Source organism: Rhagoletis pomonella, unplaced genomic scaffold (genome assembly GCF_013731165.1).
Source record: "Rhagoletis pomonella isolate Grant_MI unplaced genomic scaffold, Rhpom_1.0 Rhpom_scaffold_00007, whole genome shotgun sequence".
NCBI classification, from domain to species: domain Eukaryota; kingdom Metazoa; phylum Arthropoda; class Insecta; order Diptera; family Tephritidae; genus Rhagoletis; species Rhagoletis pomonella.
In genome coordinates this window covers 61,776,559-61,799,465 of record NW_023458561.1, presented here as the reverse complement: position 1 = coordinate 61,799,465, position 22,907 = coordinate 61,776,559, and the positions used below count along the sequence as shown (strand labels likewise).

The 22,907-nt window shown below is 34.7% G+C and overlaps 1 protein-coding gene across 1 annotated transcript in view; it reads right to left on the bottom strand.

Annotated features, from left to right (window-relative positions):
• LOC118743264 (diacylglycerol kinase 1) overlaps nt 1-22,907 on the bottom strand; it is a gene marked incomplete at its 5' end in the record, with an annotated part of 152,188 nt that overhangs the window by 34,534 nt on the left and 94,747 nt on the right. The window contains 7 exon segments of the mRNA XM_036475837.1: nt 792-1,006; nt 1,236-1,322; nt 2,785-2,971; nt 4,141-4,272; nt 10,928-11,139; nt 13,650-13,781; nt 16,180-16,288. Coding sequence (XP_036331730.1) covers nt 792-1,006; nt 1,236-1,322; nt 2,785-2,971; nt 4,141-4,272; nt 10,928-11,139; nt 13,650-13,781; nt 16,180-16,288 — 1,074 coding nt within the window.

Genomic DNA, 22,907 nt, shown 5'->3' with positions numbered 1-22,907 from the left:
CCACCGTGCGTACTAATTGGATTTTGGCAAGTGCCAACCAATGCCACTTGATATGGGCCAATGCAGTGGGAGGTGCAACAGCAAAAGTGTGCAAAAACGTGTAGGACAAAGATGATTTCAATTAAAATGTCACCGCGACATAGAAGAAACTCTGCGAGGAAAGGGCATGAGAGAGATGCATAAAAAAAAAAAAAACAAAAAGAAATATGAAAGTGTAAGCCATGTGTATTTGCTACTGGGTAGTAGGGTGGAACAAAAAAAAAAATAAAATAAAATTTTTGATTTCGAAATTCTAATGTTCATCTTTCGAAAATCTCTCAAAATGTGTGTTTTTATACTTTTTTAAACGATTTTCTAGAAAAATTTTGAGTATGTAGTCTTGTAGTATGACAAAGTGGGAGTTTCGGCATTTTTTATATATCACCAAAAAAATTAAAAAAAATGGGCAAAAATTAACGCCACTTTTTAGCAACTTAAAGTTTGCAGTAGAATTTAATGGGCTAAAAAAACTGCATACTCCCTCATAATAGCAATCTTTTAAAAAAAATGCATAAGACATGGTTCAATCTAATCATCGTATTTAACTTTTCCGCACTATTAGAATTTCGCAATCGAAAAATTGATTATTTCGCAACACCCTACTGGGTAGACATGACGCATGAGTGATGTTTTTCATCAACCGACATCAGCGACTAAAAATGTTTGCAATGATTTGCACTGATTTCATTGCTGTTGTGTTTCTGTTAGTCTTACGAAAGCAACATTTCTTTCCTTTTCCTTTATTTACTTACCTTTGGTCGAAGTACCTCCTCCACAGGCACCGCATTCGTCACCTCGATACTCCAACGATCTAACATCACAATCGATGACCGCTTAATCTTCTCCATTAGCTTAGGGATATTTTCGCCCTCATAGCCACCACCCCAGCGTAAGCAGCGCGCCAAGTCGTTACCAGTGCCCAGCGGTATGACACCAATGGCTGGTTGTGTGGCAAGTTCAATGGAATCTGAGTTGAATGGGTGGAGAATAAATAGTGATACAATTATTTAATTACATAAGCACTCATATCATGACGGCGGTGAGAAGGGTGACAGCTTGAAATATGTTAGATTAAATGTAGCTTTGTTGAAATAAAAAGCAAACGTTGTTTCAAAGCTCTAAAGCTCGATGCCAAAGGCGTTTCATGTTTTTTACTTAAGCGCTATAAACTGGTTTACCTTGCTTAATTAACTTACCCATCGCCTCCAGTACCCAACCGACTGTGCCGTCACCACCGCAACAAATCACTTTGAAATTTGGTAAATCCTTGAAAAGCGTTAAACCTGCAGAAGCGCAGGTGTTGAAAGAAAGGAGAGAAGTATGACAGAATAAAAGCAAATGGCTATAGAATATTCAAGAACTAGAAATAAATAGATTTTTTTTTTTCTAGTTTAGAATAAGAATAAATAATATTTTGATTTTCGGTAAAAAAATTTCCTTAAAAACCAAACCTAAATAAATTTTGAATATGAACCCATGCCCAACTCAAGTTTCAATATTTTTTTTAAATATAGTTAATAAAATTGTAGTGGTATAATTTAAGGAAGAGTCAAGCTGGATTATTAATCAAGTGCACATACATAATTGGGGGTTTAGTGTGGAAATAGGAAGAGGGCTGCGCTAAACCGTTTTGAGTGCAGCTTGCCTTTAACCACAGACACATAAACTCTAAAATACACCTTCAACTATTTTCCAACACGTAATCGATGGCCTTGAGGTCTTGAAATGATGACGAATATTACTCAAGGTAGGTGTGGAGATTACTGACCCTGAGTTAGGCCTGAAACAATCAGGAAAGATTTTACAATGTGTCAGCAAGAGCGCAGTATTGAGGTGAAGTCAGAATTCAGTCTTAGGGAACTCAACATTGTAGTATCTCCACAAGAAAATCAATAACCGTGTGTAAGAGCAAATGATAAAGTAAGCCGATCTGAGGACGGTCCCCATAAACTCCACATCTTCTGCCTGGTTCCAATGACGCTCTCCGCGACTAACTTACTAGTAGAGAAGGGGACATTGTCAAAAGCGTAGACCACAACAGCGAGTGTTTCGAAATATTTGTACATTAGGGTGCCTCAGAAAAAAACCGTTGCGGGGTTTCCACCGGAATTATAAAATTTAATATATTCTAAGACTTCCGCCGAAGAATAGCACATTGATGTATAGCTGAGTCGCAAGTTTACGAATGTGCTACTTGAGAAGCTGGACAGACTTGAAAATACGTCTTGAAATCTCACTATTTTGAAATATTTTAGCGGTCGTCTAAAAATATAATACGCTTTATAATTCTGATGAAAAAACAGTATCGACAAGTGATGCACCCTAATGTACATACATAGCTGAAAAAAGCGCCGGAAGCCTGAAAAGCGCAGAATGCCTAAAAGCGCCAAGTGAGAAGTTCTACTATCTTAATGCTGATATTTGTTGATTTTAGCAACCAGATTTTAAAAACCCTTAAAAAGATGCCCCGCTTCGATTTGGAGCTGCTTTAATAATAAACCATTTGATACTAGATGCTGGAATGCACCATACAGCTTGAAGAATCTCGAATGAATATACATATGTATATATTTCTAACTAGAAAAATTGGTTGAAGCTTATAAGACTGAAACCACCGGCATGTGCTAGCATTCGATGCATATACTTATATTTGGAAATTTAATATTAAAAAAATATAAAAAAAATTCTTGAGAAAAAATTTAGTATAAATTTCATTTTCATTCACACGCACTATCACTTGCTTACCTTCCTTCGGTCCACCCTTGGATAGATCATAAACTTGCCTCGGATTGAGCATATATTGGAATTTCCGCAATATGCGATCACCTTGCCGGCCGCCGCTTTTCGGATTGACGAACACCAACAGCGGACAGCTACTTTCGTTGGGCGGGGTAATTTGAAAGTGTGTGGCCTGATGGATTTGATTTGATTTCTTTTATTAGTAAAAAGTTCATAATTGCAGATATAAACAGTTTTTTTTTAAGCACAAGATATCGATTGCACATTAATTTGGGTTAGTGGTTGCGTTTGCGGTTGGTTGATTGGTTGTTTGGTTGGTTATTTGGTTGAATGGTGATAAGCCGATTGGATTGATGTGTTACAAGCGTGATGACAACACAGACACGTAGGCGTATGAGTGACATTTTTATGTTTTGTTTTTGGATTTTTGATTGTCGTTTGGTTTTTTTTTGGGATAGGCGAGTCAAGAGATATAAAAGGGAGGGAGTGGAGAAGACAAAGCAATGTTAATGAATTAATTTTTAAATCTGTGATTCTTTCGGTGAAGACATAAAAAAGACGCATACATGTTTCTATATACTATATAAACATTCATAAAGAGGTTAATTATAATTAATTTGTTAATTATTTTTTAATTATACACTTAAGCTACTGACTCAATCGCTTCACATTTATAATTATTTTTTTCATTGATTTTAAGTTTTTTTTGGTAAAATGAAAATATTCGCCATGAAGATTTTGTATAGATTTTAACTAAAGTGCTTCTGTACCTAAGTACTTGGTACTAGAAATTTTTTTTGGTACACGGTACTTGGCTGCTTGGTGTGAATTTGACCTTTCTGTTTGATTCCAATCTGAATTAAGAGACTTAAGAGGGATTAATAAGTTTCACTTATTTTGTCAAGATTGACTAATTTTTGACACGCTATGCTATAAATTTAAGTTAAGTATTTATTGACTTATGCCAGTTGAGGAGGAAATGTATTTACTTTTAGCTTTTACGTAAGACTTCAGTTACTACTAAATTATTATTATTATTATTATTTTTTAAATTTAAATGTCATGGAATATTTTCTTAGACGCTTTCCCGATGATGAATACTAAATATGTAATAAATTCTTAGTTTCCTTTACTTTGCCAAAAATTGGTTTACAATCTTTTAAATTTTAAATTTTTTTTCTGTAATTTCTGATAATTAGCAAGACGCCTGCTTTGATGATAACTTGCAATTTAATTGAATCAGAAATCTAATTATTTCACCAGCAAGAAGTACAAAGACACACACACACACACATGCATACGTTCTTAATTCAACATGAAAAATTATTTACTAAAAAACAAAGCAAAGCATAATTAACTCACTTTGCTGGCTTGATTTACTGAGCGCTGGCGATCCAAGACTGCCGGACAGATGGCCGTTGGAGGTACAATTAAATCCGCATACTCGCCGAGTGTGCATTCCTTTTTCACCGAGGAGGCGCAGCGATTATGAAGCTGCAAAGAGAAATTAAGCAGAGGAAAAACAAGAAAACCGTAATTAGAAAAGGCTGAAAGAAAAAAAATGGAATTTGTGGAAAGAACTCTGAGCTTTAACTAAAACTCAGCATGTCAAAATGAAGTGCGGTGGACGTGCCGAAGCGGATGGGCGCACTGTTTCTAACGACTTAGCGAAATTAGAATAAGTGTCCAAAAACAGCTGTCGAAATGTGACACATTTCTTTATTGTGTATCACAAACTAACTAAGAGTAAGTTGCTTTTGTTGCTTTTTTTTTTTTTTGGATTCCTTTGTCTCTATTGTACCTTTTTTTTCGCTGCGTTGGCGTTAAATATTGAACACGTGTCGACGAAGACGCTGGCTACGTGCGCGCAAAAATTATTCAAGCACACGTAGTATATTTAAATGAGTAACAAACAGCATTCATACATATAAAAATATGTACATATATACCTATGTATGTATAGCAATGCGTTGTGGGTAGAGAGAGTAGTCATGAGCACAATGGGGTGCAGGAGAAACGTGGGAGTCACAACGAAGGCAGGTAGTGAAAGTAGGAGTGGGCGCTTTCAAAGTAAGTACTCGCACAATAAGCAGCAGCAGGGGGAAAAATAAGTATGAATTTGTAAAATTATGACCTCCTCATCACTGCCTAGTTTGCTGTGTCCTGTGTTGCTTCTCACACCCACCCACCACCACCCATTTAGGTTAATGAAACTTTCGTTTATTGCTTGTTGTATTTTTGAACTCGAAAATTTACGGCTAATTAATTGGATTAGGATCTCGTTAGCGTAAAATTTTCAACTGTTTTATTAGTCATTTAGTTTGCTTCATTTGTGCCAGTGTATGCATGAAAATGTTTATAATTAGAATGCAAACACAAATTAAATTATTTTGTGTTCAAGTTTTGAAAGGCTATTGGTATGGTTAATTGTAATATCTACAGTCGACTGTTAAGTATTTTATTTTTCGTAATTTTTTATAAAAATATGGTTAATTCTACGACCAAGACCCCACAAATCCGAGCTCCAAACCTTGTTCAGAGTTAAAGAAAATTCTGCAAATTTTCATCAAAATATTACACTTTTTAATTACACTATTTAGAAAAAAACAGAGTATGCAGTTTTTTAGCCCATTCAATTTTAGTATAATAATGTGCAAGTCTCAGGTAGCTAGAACTTACTAATGATTTTTGGAATTTTTTTTTTGTTGAAGGTGTCGTCCATTTGCTCCATATCAAAAAAAAAAAAAAACGAAAATATATTTATATGGTGAAAATGAGCGACACCTTCAAGAAAAAAATTTGTCAAAAATCATTGCTAAGCCCAACCTACTTCAGACTTTATTATACTAAAATTGAATGGGCTAAAAAACTGCGTACCCAACTTTTTTCATAAGAGTGTAATTAAAAAGTGCAATATCTTAATGAAAATTTTCAGAATTTTCTTTAATTTTCTACATAAATAATATTCTGAAACTGCTGCTAAAGCATACAAGCATTACCTTCCCCAAAAGCTCCGTGCTCGGCCCATTACTATGGAGCGCCATGTACGACGGTGTCCTGCGCCTCAAAGTTCCCAAAGGTGCCGAAATAATCGGCTTTGCGGACGATATCGCCTTAGTCGTCACTGCTGAAAAGCTTAGAGAAATTTGTGAAATAGCAAACGGAGCTATAGGGTCCGTTAAGCCATAGCTTACGCAAAATGAACTACAGGTCGCGGAGCACAAAACAGAGTCAGTGCTCATATCCAGCAGGTAGAAGTTGAAAAGACAACGTATCGCCTGCGCGCGCCTCGAGTATGCTGCGCGCTTAAAACCATATCAGACGAAGCAGCATAAGTAATCGCCGGAAAGTATCCCGCTGATATACTGGCGAATGAAGCTTCAACTCTTGCGAAGAATAAAATGCCAGCACCCAAACCTGGCAGATTTGATGAAGCAACGCGTCAAAGCGCCGTTGGATATATCGCTGCATTACAGATTTGAAAAGCTGGATCTGACACAATTTTTAACAGGCACGGATGTTTTAAAGCATACCATCACCGATTCAAACACGAAACGGATGCTATATGCGACTTCTGTGGAGCAGACACAATAGAAGACGTCCACCACATCTTGTTTGAGTGCGGGCGATTTAACAGAACCAGACGCAAACTTAACAATATAGCTGTCACTCGTAGACACTATGCTACAAAGCAGCGAAAAATGGACCATGGCAAGTGACGCTATAGCAGAGGCGATGAAGAGACTAAGGACCCTCGAAAGGCTGTGGCGTAGCAGCGGCGACTAAGCGGCCTTGCCCCCACGAAGTAATGCTTGACGGTGGTCCCCTGGTGTGGGGAGTTCGAAGAAAAAACAGGTTTGTCCTGGTTTCATAGGGCCACTTGAGCGTAGTGCGCTATCACAACGCCCCTGAAAAAAAAAAAAACACCAAAAACCTTCGCGTGTACATGTATGGCACTTGTATTGGTGTCAATTGTGAATTGATTTTTTTCGGTATTTTAAACTCGTTTGAAATTTGAGTAATTTTCTGCACTTCGGCTTTAAAATCCATTCCAAAACCTTTCTAATGAAATTAAATTCTTTTATTTTTATATTTTTTATTTTTATTTAATTTCTTTATACTATACCACTATTACCAAAAAAGAGAAAATGGAATAACGGATGATAATAATATGCTATTATTATTTTAAAACTGATTTTCACTAGAAAATAAAACCGCAATTCAAGTCAATTATCTAACAAAACGATAAACACCCCTCTGGCATGGCATGCAGTTGAATTATATTTCGCGTGACAAATCCCTCCACAAAAATACACCAAATGCATACTAATGCGACGATATACATAAATACATACATACATACATACTAAAACGCAACGAAAACATTTACTCATTACTTCAGTGTTGCCATTTTGTAAATCTAACAATGCAAATTGCAAGGAAATAATAGGAGACAAGAGACATGCTGTGACGGCCGTATTGAGGGAGGAGTGCAATGTGACGACAAATGCATTGCACCATGCGAACGACATTGTTATTGTTGCAATATTGCATGTCAATTTAAAATTGCGAATTGCTGTCAATAAAGCTGTGGTAGCGCGCTAGTAGCAAAATGTGGGATTGTGGCTGAAAAGTGGTAGCTGCGGTAAAAGTGTGGAATTTCTAAACATATGCAAATGCGTACACTACTACATAAATACAACATATCGCTAGCAGAAGAGTGAAAAGTTGCTAAGTCTACTTTTTGTTGAAAACTTATATTTTGATACAGAAGGATAGGGAAATTCAAAAAAACATTGTTTCGAAAAGGATACACGTAATTGTCTTATTTATTCTAGTTTATATTCATTGAAAGGAAAACCGATAAGGTCAAATTAGAACGGAGTGTCTGAATATAGATCGAGCCCCTCTGATTCGTATGGAGTTTTGCCCTTGAACAGACAAAATGCGAAATACTCGAAGAAAATTGCTATAAGAAGTTTTTTCCTCTCCTGTAAAATTTGTTAAAAGGGACTTAGCAGCTTTTCACTCTAAGCTAGCCATATGTAAAAATATATCTATGTATAGTATTTATATATGGAAATGAAATAAAAAAATGTAAACATAGAAGAGGTGTCACAAAATAGCAAGGAGCGAGTTAAGGCAAACAACTTGGATTGACGGGTAGGGTATGGGAAAGGGGTGTGTGAAAAAGGGGGGGGGGGGGGGGGGGGGAATTTCACGCCACCAAGCTGTTACGGGTATTGAAGCTTCGTTGCGTGGTTGAGGACACGTACGTAGATACCGCAGTGGACGTGACAGGTGGCAGACGCTGGCTAAGTGGACGACAGCTGCATAGTGAACAGCAGAAGAATTTTAAAAGACACTTCACTGCCATGCGCTGTGCTGTCGTAGTTTTGGTTAAGGCAGCGATTGTGCAAAGGTGGTTGCTTGTATTTCCAGACGCAATCGAATTTTCATACCTAATGCAATTTATGCATTATTTAGAGTTGAATTTATTTTTTTTTCAAATGCATGCCACCAACAACTTTGGAAGCATAGAATAATTTTATCAAATTTATACACCGCACTGATATGAAATGCAGTTTGTATAATATTTTTAGGCATTAAATGCTGAAATAAAAAATGATTAAATCAAAGTCGTTTTAGGACCCACCTGATTTCGGAGTATGCATCACTTTCTTCTATTATTGACGTCTACAAGAGGGTATAAAAAACACAGCGCCGATAAAAAAACAACGAACTAGATATAAATTCAAACAACAAAAACATCAATATCTTCAAAAGAAATTGGAAAAGGGATGAACCAATTGAATCATACCACCGTGGGTTCAAGATACACTTCTCTAAAGGTGTTATATGTACATATTTCTGAGTATAAATCTGGATGAAATGGGACATTGCTTCTTAGAAATGTCTTATTTGAATGAACATGAAGTGATGGGAACCACATCAAGGGACATCGCGAGGTGCCTCAATATTACGTGGATCGCAGATCTTTATCAAATTTTAGTCTAACAGATCGTGGAAAAGTATTGCTGGAGGCATCGTCGCCTTAGACAGAGAAAGGACTCGTCATCCCCGATTTTATCATCTCATTGTCCCTACAACTGCTTTATGCGGGTGCGTTCTAATAGATAAACCGCCAGCTGTGTTGGTTCTTAAGCTCATATTTTATTTGTTAGCTCAATGTTGAAAATATACTCTATTTAGACTTTTCGTAGTAAACTATAGTGTATATCATAGCTATACGACACACACATATTAACAGGTGTTGTCCATTTATTTTTATTATTTGGTTTTAATTATTATTATTTTTTTATTAAAATGTAATTCATTCCAAGTTTCAAAATTTGTACAAAAATTAAAGCAAAAAAAATTAGCAAAGTTTCATGAAAAGAATTGAAAGGGCTATAAAAAAGCATATATAGTGCTCACCATAACTATATGACACTCACATATTGAAAGGTTTTTAATATTAATTATTATTTATAAAGCTATACTTTATCCTTTAACAAAAACCGTATAAATAAAAAAAAAGTATAATTTCAAAATTGTGTAATATTAAAAAAAGGGTCAACTAATTTTCGTTAAAATTTCGAGCTTTTTAATTCAATTTCTTAGAAAGATTTTGTTTATGCAGTTTTGTAGCACATTCAGTGGACGTTGAAGTTCGAATAAGCTGGGACTTGCCGTTGATTTTTGGCAATATTTTTTTAATTTTTTGTTGACGATGCCAGACATTTTCTTCCATTCGAAGTTTGTTCGGCGATTTTTTCATATGGAGAAAATTAATTGCACCTTAAAAAAAAATTTTAAGATCAACGGTAAGTTCCAGCAACTTTAAGTTTGCATTGTATGTGTGTATTTTTGGATTGGCGTGAATATTGCAATTCAATCGTATGTACCTTAATTATTCCTATGAATTTTTTTTTAATCTTTTTATATCTAAATGCTTTCTGTACAACATTTGTCCTGAAAGATTAAATTACGACAAAGTAAGATTAAATGAAATTTCATCAGCTACTTATACATACAAGTAAATTATATATAGTTTTTTTATCTTGAAAACAACTTATCCTGTATGAAAGAAAACTGGTTAAATATTCATGGGGAAAGCTTTGTTCGAAGAATTTCGGAATGCCTTGCAAATTAAATGGATTAAAGTTAAAAATGCAACACATATTCGAAACTATGCATACATACATATGTATGCATATATGTATGCTTGTGTGTGTAATTAACTATTCAAATCAATATGCGGAATACGCTTTGAGCTTGACACAGGATGTAATAGAATACACAATTACGGTAATTAACCGTTGATTGGAGTTAAACTGGGCAAGATTTACATAGTGCATATGTGTACATATATACATACATATGTATGACTAGTAAGAGCAGATGGGGTTTGTACAATAACTGACTATAGTCAGCCACTTAGCTTTACTTAACTGCTAAGGCCCAAATTTGAATTTGTAGGTGAATACTGTTGCGATGTATGATGTAGCAAAAAGCTTTGCTTTAGCAGCAGCAGCGCCAGAAATGCATTACCAAGGCAATAATAATGCTGCTGCTTTATGGGTGTATGTGCATGTGTGGTTGTACATATCGAGCCATATCCGCCAAAAAGACGTAAGCGATTTTTTTTTTAACATTTTCTTTTTGATGCAGTAGCGCATCCAGATCCTCTAGGAGTAATTTTGCATCAAAAATAAAATTTTGAAAAAAAATCTCGCTTACGTCTTTTTGGCGGTTAGGGCACGTTATTATCTAGATAGATAGACAGAAGTGTTGCATGCGTGTATCAACATATGTATGCACGCTTCTACTTGGGTAACTAAGTACGTGCGCGCTGTAATTGATCAGCTTTGCTGCTTATCCCAGGACTGATTTAAGGCTTCGCACTAAGCTTCAGCTTCACTTCGATGTTGCATAATGCAATATGTATTTCCTATGCTAACACTCTGCTCTAATATCTTCTGCATTCACAGGCAAAGGAAATTCATAATTCAACTGCACGTTTCTCAGCTCCAGCTTCCGCTTCCACCTCAAACTGTTTTCAATTTCATTTCATTGTTGATTGTTGTCAACATCTAACAACTTCAACAGCAACTTCAACTACGAACATATGTACATCAACACTTACCATCATGTGACACCAACGACATGTCAGCCCGGTGATGCCGTGATATGCCTTGATGCGTTTGCGGCACTTGGAGCAGCGACCGTAACAGTTACCTTCGACCCAGTGATGTAGCAGATCGCCGCCACCTTTGGCCTTCTTCGATTTGACGTAGGTGGTGATGCAGGAGGCGGGCGCATGTTGCACGCAACGTTCATGTACCGTATATTTGCATACTGCATATTATTTGGTTGTTGTTTTTTTGTGTGTTGTGTGTTGTTGCATGTTAACAAAGCCATTGTTGTTGTTAACGTTTTATGTAACGCGTTCAAAAATTGTTGTTGCCATCAACATCGTGAGAGTGTGGTTGTTAATTCATTTTTTATTTTTTTTTTTATTTGGAAATTTTTGTTTTTATTGTTATGTTGATTGGTCGGTTGTTCGTATGGTTAGTAAAATGCATTGGTAAACATGACAGGTGTTCAGCCAACATTTCAGTATTGCATATCCACAGACCGTTCGCGTGTCGCATTGAATTTGGTCGCCGTTGTTAGCAGCGTTTGGAAAGAGAGAAGAAGAGAGAAATGTGTTGAAAAACATTTGTTAATTGCGATTTCATGTCAACTCGAACAGCATTGCTCTCGAATGGCTATTTGCACGTTTTTAGACTTTAGTTAACTATGTTCGTGCATTTTTTCAGTCGCAATCGCTTGCATTTAAGTTCTTAAAATTATGGAAATAGTTGAATTTTACCAGAAAGCGCTAAACTAGCTCTGGTTTCCCTTACTTTATTTAACGTTTAATATTTTTTTATGAAAGTTTAGTCGACAGCTTTAAAAAAGCTATACAAATATAAATTTCAGACTTTGTGCAAAAATTGTGAAAATTATACCAAAATTTCTAATTTTTTAATCAGAATATTTAGAAAAAATTTGGTGGCCAGCTTTGTAGTCTTTTAGACTTTAGTATACTAAGGTTAAATTTGATTTCTGGCAATTTTTTGTTGATGGTGTTACGCATTTTTTGCATACAAATTATGTCGAAAATTTTTTTTTATATCGAAAAATATGCGGAACACGGACGAAAAAAAATTACCAAAAATCAAACTTGCACATTGTTAAACTAAAATTTTATTTTAAATAAACTGCAAAGCAAATTTTCTTCTAAAGATTACAAATTCAGAAATTTTAGTGAAATTTTTAACAATTTTCATAATTTTTGCACAAAGTTTGAAATTTGGATTTATATGGTATTTGTTAGGAAACCAGCTATACCTACTTTCATAAAAATATTACATCAAAAAATAAAGACTTGTTAAAATATTGCGTCCCAGTTTATATTTGGGTCACTGTCTTAAAATTTTTGACTCAAAAACTAACAGCCTTATTCATAATAAAAAAAATTGGTTTGAGATGCTGTATAAATTAAAAAACTTTATCGCTAGCTTAGAGTAAAAAGAATTAAACCGAGGACTTAAATCATTTAGGTAACGATCAATTTTTAATGTCTCTCGTCTCCTATGTACATCAAAAATTAGTTTTCACAAAAAGTGCAATTAGCAACTTTTAAATAAACTTATATATACATTTACTGATTTGATGATTTTTCTTTTTAACCGACTTCAAAAAAAAAGAGGTTATCAATTCGTCGGAATATATTTTTTTATGTATGTTACCGCATAGTTTTGGTCCACGTTAACCGATTTCTTTAATTATTATTTAAAGAAAAGGTGGCTCCTCAGAGGTGGCCCCATATTAATTTGGTTTAGATCCGATCATTGGCATAAATAAATTAACGGTGCTCTTAAATTTTTATAAGAGAATTGAAGTCGGTTTTATTTTTTGTTTAAAAATTATTTGTTTCAATTAAATTTTTCTCTAGTTTTAGTTTGTATAGTTTTAAATAGAAAAATGTATATACATATTTTTTAACTCAATTTAATCTTTAGTATATTTGATAATTTTTTTTTTTTTTTTCTTTAAATTTTTAGTGTTTTTCTTTAATATTTAAAAAAACTAATTGCTAAAAGCCAAACCGAATAACGCTAAGACCTCCTTGGTAGCAGATCTTTCATTAGGCTTTCGAAAGAAAGAACAGTTCTTGCAAAGTAGTTGCCAGAATTGACAATTGTATTACGATAGGCTGTGTTGACAGTCACCAGAAACGCCCAATTAGTCTGCTTGTCTGCAAGGAAAGCCAACTTTTTACTCGCATGAATATGTTAGCACAAAATCATGAGTATTTTGTATTGCAAGTGATAAGATCTAATAAGCGTAATTGAAATTAAAAATTAGTTTTTCTAATAACTATTTTTATTAAAAAATAATGCAAGTGATTATGCCATCACTAATGAGCTTGGCTTGTGTTCACAAGTTTGCAACAATACCAAATTCATTAGCCTAAATTTTAGTTATTCCACTTTACTTAGTTATGCAAATATCCAAAATTTCTTGAAGCAATTTGCGCGCCGAATGATTTCCGGCAAACGAAATGCACTCGGCTGTGCAAACAAATAAGGCTCATATGCAATTATATATGTACATATGCACGCACGTGTCTGCTGCGTGTTTGTAAAATGTTAATTTAAATAAATATACTCGTTTCTCAAGCTTGCCATAAGCCACGCCACATTTCCAATCTAACTTTTCACTTACTGAGTTATTTGAATTTCCGGCGTTTAAAATGAACTTCATCTCGAACCGGAAATGCAAGTTGCAATATACATACACATAAATTTGCTACTTACACACACAACAGAGACCCTTCTTGCCAAGGCCAACCAACATATTCAGGCAGAGATTACAGTATGCCGGTTTGCTGAAATGTTTTAAGCGCCACACATGGATGCCATCCTCCTTCAGTGCTGTATTGTCAACGCCTGCAAATGAAAATAAATTTGAAATGCAAAACCAAATCAAAAGCAATGCAAATAAAAACAGTTGCCCCACACACACACACACACGCGCGAAATGAGTGAGAAGAAAACAAATACATAAATGTACTCGTGGAAAAGTTGCATATGAATGAGGTCGTTGGCGCGGGTGTATGTGTGCGCGCCACGCCATGCAAATATTGTCAAAGCTACGCTGTCACGAAAGCAATAAATGCTGCGTCGTGGCTGGCGGCTTCACTTGCTTCATCTTAGACATTTTTGAGAAGCACCGGAGGTCCTCCACCCAAACGCGAATTCAGACGATGACGCAATGACGACGCAATCTGGCATATCCAGCGCTTCACACGCTTAGAAGCCATCACCGCTTTCTTGTGGCAAAGAAAATATGCAAAGTGAGGTATTCATTATGGTTCATTCACATGCATGCATATAAATTGCTTTATTTTTACTTTTGTTGTTTTTGTTTTTGTTTTTTTTTTGTTTTGCTAGCAATTTGGTATGGCTGTGGTTGAGTGTGACCACAGGAGCTTTTGAATTAAACGTCCTGCGGTGTTTTTGCAAAAGAGTTATTCGCAAAATGTGTGACACTCGAAGAGTGACATTAGTGGAAAAAAAAATATTAATCCTGTGAAGTTTTCCCGCAAGTGTAGAATGTAGGGAACTGTAGCACGCAAGTTATTTTTAGATTTTGAAATCATAATGGAAGTGTAAAAATTGTATTTTCGACTATTTTCATTGAGTAGAGTATATTTTATTTAAGAAAAAAACCTAAGTTTTGTTATTTTAAGCAATATGTATACATATCGTCACCTGAGTGGAAGAGCGATCTATCTCGGCAGCCTTTCAACTTTTCAAGAATGCCCCACTTCAGAAGAATTTGATTGAAGAACGCTCTATCTTAGCTGCCGATTCAAAAACGCGCCATCTCAGCACATTTTCAATGTATTTTCAGCTGGGATAGGGCGATTTTGAACCGAATTATGAGATAGGGTACTTTTCAATAAAATTCTGAAATAGGGTGTTCTTCAATCAAATTCTGAAATAAGGTGTTCTAGAAAAGATTTCTGAGATAGAGCGTTTTCAAACGGCTGCCGAGACAGGTCGATCTTCCACTCAGGTGACGATATACTAGTTATATCTTATAATTATTTTTATAGGCAATGAATTATGAAAAAAGTTTGCATGCTATTTTTGAGCATAAATAACCGCTAATTTTTGTAATATAGATGATTCTAGATTTTTAAAGATTTTCGAGACTTTTCAAGATTTTTTTCGGTACCGTTTCTTGTTGTCTTCGGCACTCATCTTGTTTGGATTACTAGGATTTTTTGTTGTGTTTTTTTTGTTGTGTTTATTTGGGGTATTTGTTCGAGACTATTCTGCACTTTTGGTGATAATTTTTTGGAATTTCCGGTAACTTGTTGTCAGTTTTAAACAATGCCTGCAAGAAAAATTTCACGTCTTTAAAAAAAAAAAATATTCTAAAGACGAAGCTAAAAACATTTTCTCAGAAATACATCTTCATTGTGTCAGTTCCTCTTGAAATCCATGGAATTGACAGATAATTTAAAAAAATTGTTATTTTCCGAACTAGCACCAAAAATAGTTTTCTCTCTTTCTTTAAGAAATTTTGAAATTTGAATTTTTTTCCAGAATAAAATTTTGAGAAAATGGCTTTTCGGATATTTTTGATATTGAGTGATTCATTGTTTACGTTTTCCGATATGGTTTAAAGTCATGTATATATATATATGTACATTAGACCGTACCAAAAAAAAAAAAGTTCGCCGTACACCCCTGAGTATAAAGTATTATTCCAAGGCAATTTCGAAAAAAAATATTTTCCTTTTTCGAATTTTTATCATATCTTCAGCCTTTATAGTCGGATCTTAAAGTGTGATATACCGATGTTCTCGTCTCACGAGTGCAAACTTTTTTGTTCCAAAGTTCATTGACCGCAAGTACACCGTTTTAGTATTTAACCACCAGATCTCAGTATAATGAAAGCGATGCCATAAATTGCATATTTTTCCGATATGGAAATGTCCAGCAATTTCGATTAATTTGCGCCTGCCCATTCACCTAACTTCAACAGCTGTGCAACACATCATCATGCCTTGACTCAGTGAAAAATCAGATAATTAAAAGTTTTAAACAAGTAAAACAATTCTCAAATCTACGCTTGCAAAGGCTACATGTCAGCGAGGTTTCATGCAAATTTATTGTCTCAACTTGAGTTTAATTCAGTTAAGTTTAGTTAAGTAGACATTGCACTTGTAAAAGTTTCAGTCACTTTTGCCTTTAGTCAGGCAAACAAACAAAACAAAACTTGTCATACACCACACACACCCCCGTACAACAACACAAACATTATAATACTTACCCAGCAATACCAGCAGGGGTATTGTTGTCAAGCCGCCGCGTTGCCATTCTTCTAGGGAAACTGTACCATCGGCATCGTAGTCAATTTCCACCATCATGTCTTGCAGAATCTGCAGGGGAAGGGAAAACGAAAGTATTGAATTAAAAAGAAGAAGAAATTAATAGAAAAAGGCGTGAATGTATGAAGGATGTCGAATTGTGTGTGTATGTTGCGTATAAGCGTTTGTGTGAGTATGTATTTAAGAACATTCTAATATGCAGCAACGTTGTACAGGGCGTATGAGTAACCTCTGGCCAAATAGGCTCAAAAGGCTATTCTAAATTAAGCGTAACAAAATTCCGCACGATGGCTTTCGATTTGGCTAACATTTTGCAAATAAACAGCCTAACTTCACGCTAAAGCTGACCGAATTGGATTTACAAAAAATTTTAACTGTTTTTCTTAAAAATTATGGGCGTGGTTGTAATTACAAAAATTCAATTGGAAATGTAATAAATCGAAATTTTTACCGGTTTTACAATATCAAAAATTGTTCACACAAAATTTTGTTCGAAATGACAGTAATTCTTAATTTTTTAAAATTACAATCCTTTCCCAAATTCATTTTTATCAAACTACCCGTATATTCAATGAAAAGACTAAAAAATATTCGTTCCAATATCATTTTTCCCGGAGTTGAAGTTTCAAGAGCGTTTAAAAGTAACGTAAAATAACGGAAGCACAAAAATTTTATCTCAGCTGGACTTCAAATGCAATGATATAGTAAAATTGTTTAAAAATTAAAACCCGTAATTTTTAAAATAATTTTTGAAAAAAAAAAAATTAAATTTTTTGTAAGCCCATTTCTGTCAGTTTTAGTATGAAGTTACCTAGTCACATACATGTCTGCATGTATTTTAATGTTTGGGGTAGAAGTGGCAACATTAATGCCTATTTTTGGTATATTCGTATATATGTATTTGCATGTGGCTTAAGTGTTGAATTCTTCGAACGTCAAATAAGTCTAAAAAACGCAATGTCATAGCAAAGTGCTGCTGAGCTACTTCTCCATCTTCCCTTAGGTATCTACTGCATTGTTGTTTTTTCGCCGCCCCCAACGTGGGTTGCTACGGCGAAGAAGAGTTAATACCCAGCAGCAAATGTATGTAACTATAAGTTAGCTTGAAGTTGAAAAGGAAGTTGATTAGAAAGGTCAATTTCATCTGTATATTTTCTTTGAGAAAAGCTAGCTTGTTCATTTATTTATTTACTTTATTTTATTACACAACATAATTGTTTACATATTCTGAGGTAGGTGGTGCCATATTCGAACTCTGTTAGACATAAATTTAGTAATATAAAATGTCGATCTTTTTTATTTGTCCTCAATTCGAAGAAGTATTTGTGAAGTGCAGAAAAAAATTGTACTGAAAGTAAAATTTTTATGAGGACATTTAAATAGAAAATTGTTTAAAGAAAGCAATCTCCCGATTACGTACGTGCATTACTCCCGCATTACTTGCCAACTAGTTTCAAGTTAGCTTTTTGTAGCTAACTACAAGTTATATATTTTATAGAAATCCCGCAAAAAAGCTAACTACAAGTTGACAATTTTTTATCAACTAATATTGTTTTTTTTTTTCTGCAGGGTAACGTTTGCCTTACAGGGTTAACGCGCTATGCCAGCGAATTCATTTCAAAAATTTCCAGTGAAATTAAATTCCAAATAATGTTTAAGCTGAAGCGTATGCTGAGGCGGCAACGAAGAAAACCCCACCAGCAAATGCACAACTGAAGACAACTGATGGAGATCAGTATGTGGTCGATGTATGTATGTATGTATGTACATACATAAGTATGTAAATAAGAAAGCGGCAGTCAAGGAGTTATGTAAAGGGCAAAGAGTCTGTTGTGTGGGTAGTTAAACAGCTGGAAATGTAATTTTTAGCTACAATGCGGTGAAATAAATCGATTTTTTCCCCTTTTACATACTTCAATAGCATAAAAATAAATTGAAGAATAAAAAAAAACAAAAGCAAAGTGGCATAAAACAAATGCTTTGATGTCGGTTGAAAGTTTTGCAAGATGAACTACATATTTTGCTACCCATTTTTCTCTGCATTCCATTCACGCGAAATATGTAAAACAAAGTATGGAATTCTTGTGGAAAATAAAAAGCACTTTCATGCAATAAAATAAAATTTGTAAAGCATACTTTTAAAGTAACAGAATAGAAAAACAAAAATGAATTTTAAGGCAGGAAATTCCACATCAGAATAAAAGTTCACATATTTCTGGTTGTTATGCATAAAAAATTTTTTTTTGAATGCTTTTGATCTAGAAAACGTACGAGTTGAGCAACTAGCAGAAGTTCGAAAAGAAGATGGAAGTCACGACTTTTTGAGAATAGGAATTGCTGCGGAATGGAGTGTTTGAAGCAGACAAACGGTATGGATTTGAATTGGTTTTGAAAATTCATGTATGAGAAATTGACTGAATATCTGCGTTTTTTTAGTATATTTAATAGTGAAACTGTTTAAAAACGCCAATATTCAAGTAAGCTTTAAAACAGGTGGCAACCCCTTTAAAAATAAAAAAATAAAAAAATTCTTCCGTATGCCAGTCAACATTCTGAGTGAAGAGAGGTCTCAACTGATTTCGGTTTTTTAAATATAAAATCAACCTGTTTCGCTAAAAAACTTATAACTTTAAAAAATAAAATTTCTTTGCATATTTACAGGTCAAGCTCTTTAATTTGACATTTCATTTTGGAAGTGATGTAGTTAGGAAATAAAACCTTTTCAGAATCATTTCGATTGATACAGAGTATTTTTTTTAAATTTTCAAGTAAAAAAATTTCTTATATTTTTCATTTATAAAAAAGAAGTAATTCGCGGTTTTTTCGGGTATTCAAAATTTTTGTGACTTGTCGAAATTTTTCTCGGAATTTTTTTCGTATCCTTCTTAGAACTTTTCCGAATTTTACCGAACTTTTTTGTAGTCTCTTCGGAATAAATCAAAATTTGTGGTATTTCGTTCCTAACTTCTAGGGATTTTTAACATTTATTCGGTACGTTTCGTATTATTTGCAAGGTTTTGTATGAGCTTGGCATATTTCGGAACTTTCGGAATAAAATTGAAAAGTATTATCGGATATAAACTGAAAGTTAAAGCGTAAGAAAACGTTTATTTTTTTTTTCGAAAATGTAAAAACCAATAGAAAGTTTTTCAAGCGTTATTGATAAACTTAAAATTTTTAACTATAAATTTAAGATTTTAAATTGATCGATCATAATGACCAGAAAAGAGAAATCGTAAAAACCAAGGTTTCCAACATTTTTTCTATGCGAAATATAACATAGCAATTATTATCTAACCTACCGTTAGGATCCAATGTCGATAATTGTGAAGTTATCGATGATTACATCCACGAATATAAATTTCAAAGCGCCCTTCAGTCCCACTGGGCAACATTTTCATAAGATCTCATAATTTTTTTATCAAAAAAATAAAATTTATGTACTCACTTTTATGGCATTTTTGTAACCTTGTAAGCAATATTTTTTATAATCCTTGTACAAAAGGCTGCTTTGCACATTCAACATTAATAAGTCGTAAAAAGGATTAATGATCCTTAACTGAAATTAAATGCATAAATGTATTGTCCACCCACAACCCTCTATACTTACATACATACATATGACAAGAGGACTTTGTGGCAGCGCTAAAAAAATACGATAAGTCACATAAAATATCTTGGGCGCGTTACATCGTAAAATGTTTTCTTTTTCGGAATATGTTTGTAATTTGACACAACTGTGCCAAATGTGCTGCTTCTAAGTAATTTCAACAGCCACTTGACACTCTGCGACGATATTCAATAGTCGAATTCAAATAAAAATCATATGCTGATGCATAAAATTTAAGCTGCTAAATCAAAGCAACATTGAATTCTGCTTTCAGCCCCCCTTGTGGCCTCTATTTCACGCCCCCCCGGCGGCAAATGCCTTTCCCGCAATGAAACATGCACGCAAACAAACAAACCAAAATGAGCCTTTTTACCTACCCGCAAGCCACAACCTGCGGTCAAACTCAATAAAACTTTTCCAATTATTACTACTTTTGCCTGCCGCCGCTTCAGTGCTTACACAAGCATAAAATTTGACATGCACACACAATCACATAGCAACACACAAACATATAAACTCAGAAGTGCACTCGGCCACAATTTCGCAGCGATGCGTTGGCTGATTATTTCGCAATGTTACATGTTTATTAATTTACTTTATTTGATTTCCTACAAACTATTTTTACTCTTTTGAGCTTTTGCTATGCATGCCAACGCTTTTATGTTGATGTGTGTGTGTGTGTGTGTGTGTGTGTGGGTGTGTGTGTGTGTGTGTGCGCGCTGGCCATTAACCTCGATTTTATGATAATGAACAACTTTTTGTGGTGAAATCGCTTGCAGGCTACATACACAAAGGTTCATCACAAAGCAAATTAAACAAATATCGAGGAGGAGTGGCGCAATTTTCGAGGAGTAGCAGGAAACTAATTGAACTCGAGAGTAAATTTTAAAAATTCTGCAAGAATGCATACTACACTGGTTGGGAGGACTTGGATGAAGTGAATATTGGGGAAATTCATCGATTCAGTGGTGCTAGGTAAAATTAATTTGGTCATCGCTATACAATTAAAGATTGAATACAAACAGTTTTTTTTTTTACAAAACAGTTTACATAAAGAAACGTTACGGCATTATATTATGCTCAGTACACTTTGTGGAATTTGGAAAAATCACTGGGTTCAGTTTTCGCACCGAAATCTCTGAAGCAGCTGATTGATGCTCTCGGGAAGTTAAGGCCTTACATCAACGGCATCCAAGGCATCCGAGGCACTGGGTAAGCCATACAGATACAAAACAGTAACTTCACGACGAAACATCCGATAATGGGCTATGATAGATTATGAGATGGAACGATTAGCCCTAGTAGTGATTGAAATATAGAGGCTCCACTTTTTATTCTTATTTGGTACTACAGCCGTTTGTTGAATTGCGCCGAGACCGAAAAAACTTCGCCAATTATTCATCGCGGTTGCAGCCAAGTCCTTCTGCACGTGATCCTTCCGTTTTGTTTGCGGACGCCCTTTCTTTCGTTGTCCAAACGCGGTCTTGGCTATCTTGGCCATATCATACTCAAATGAATGGACTGAAACGTTGGTGGTGGTAGGGGCAGAGGGCTTAGCCTCACTCAGTGTTTCTAATTGGGGCTAGTTGGGATTCGGCTAAAATCACGCAGGTGAAAACAGCATCTAAACAAAATGATGAATACAGTTTTTTTTTGATAAATTTGTCGATATACTTAACTCGGGTCGTGAAGGATGTCCTACAAGCGAAAATTGACCACCCACCCCACACTTCGGATTTGACTCCCAATGGCTTAAAGAAGAAGTTAGAAGAGAAATGTAAGACATGTTTTGTATCGAGGCATCAAGGCATTGAATTGAGTTTGGTTTGTGAAACGAGTTTTTTTCTCCTGGCAGAATATAAATAACCAAACTCTTCATTCATTATTTGGGTTAAGTACTTTACGTCGCGAATTTATCGTACAGGTGTATGTTCTAGATCAATTGATAATTTATATTTTCTTCATTAGTTTTAAATAATTTTTTTTTACAAAAATATAGATTATACTTCACAATGAAAACCATTTTTATGAATAAAGATTTAGAAATTTTGATAAACATTTGTTGAATTTTGTGGAATTTTAAAAATAGTGTAACTTTCAGTTGTATGGGTTTCGTCTTAGTATGAACTATACTTTTGTAAAAAAAAAATTAAACTTAATAAAAAAATATATATATTGTAAAAACTTGTAAATAAAACGTGTTTCTAATTGTTTGGCCACTACTATAATTATCACTTTTTATTATTTTGGCATAGTACCGAATACCAACAGCGCAACTTAAAAGTCAATGTTGAACGGTAACTTTTAAAATGGAAGATGTTTCAAACTCTCTCGAGCACCCAACATGTTCTTCTCGTCGAGAGGAATTTCATGATTGCCTTAAACCTTTAGCACTACGCTTAATCGCTTAAGCTACACTTAAAATAATAAAGATAAACACTTAAGAGCATCTAAAACTGTTGTTGAGTATGAAATGCCACTTAAAAATATCAAATTCTACCCTCGAATGTGGTTTGCTGAGCGGGAGGTGGAGCTATTTCCAAAAGCTTCAGCATCTTAGCAATGTCAACTGCAAAAGCTGTACCTACTAAAATTAAATTCAACTCAAGCAAATGAGTACAATTATATACAATAGCACTTACTATTTTTAGTAACAACAAATGAGCTGCCCCGTGTCTTAACAAACCATTAGGAGAGTATGTTCGTGGAGTAACAAAGAGCTCAATAAAAGCACGATTTGCTCACTTCATCGACATCATTAAAATTAATACGATATTCAAGAATTTAATTACATTTATTGCCTTCCGCTGCTTGCTTGCTGTGTTTCACTTAAACGCTACGAAATTACCAAGGAAATTGTAAATGCTTACAAAATTAAATTTACAGTGGAAAATTTTACGATTTCGCTTTATGCCCACCGCTGCATAGCCAAAAGCATTAACGTGAGGGTGAAATGACAAAATGAGGGTAATGAATACAATGACTTGATGATGATGACGATGAACAGCTTAATACATAGCAACTAGCTACGATCAGTGTTGCCGCGAGCTTGAAAAAAAA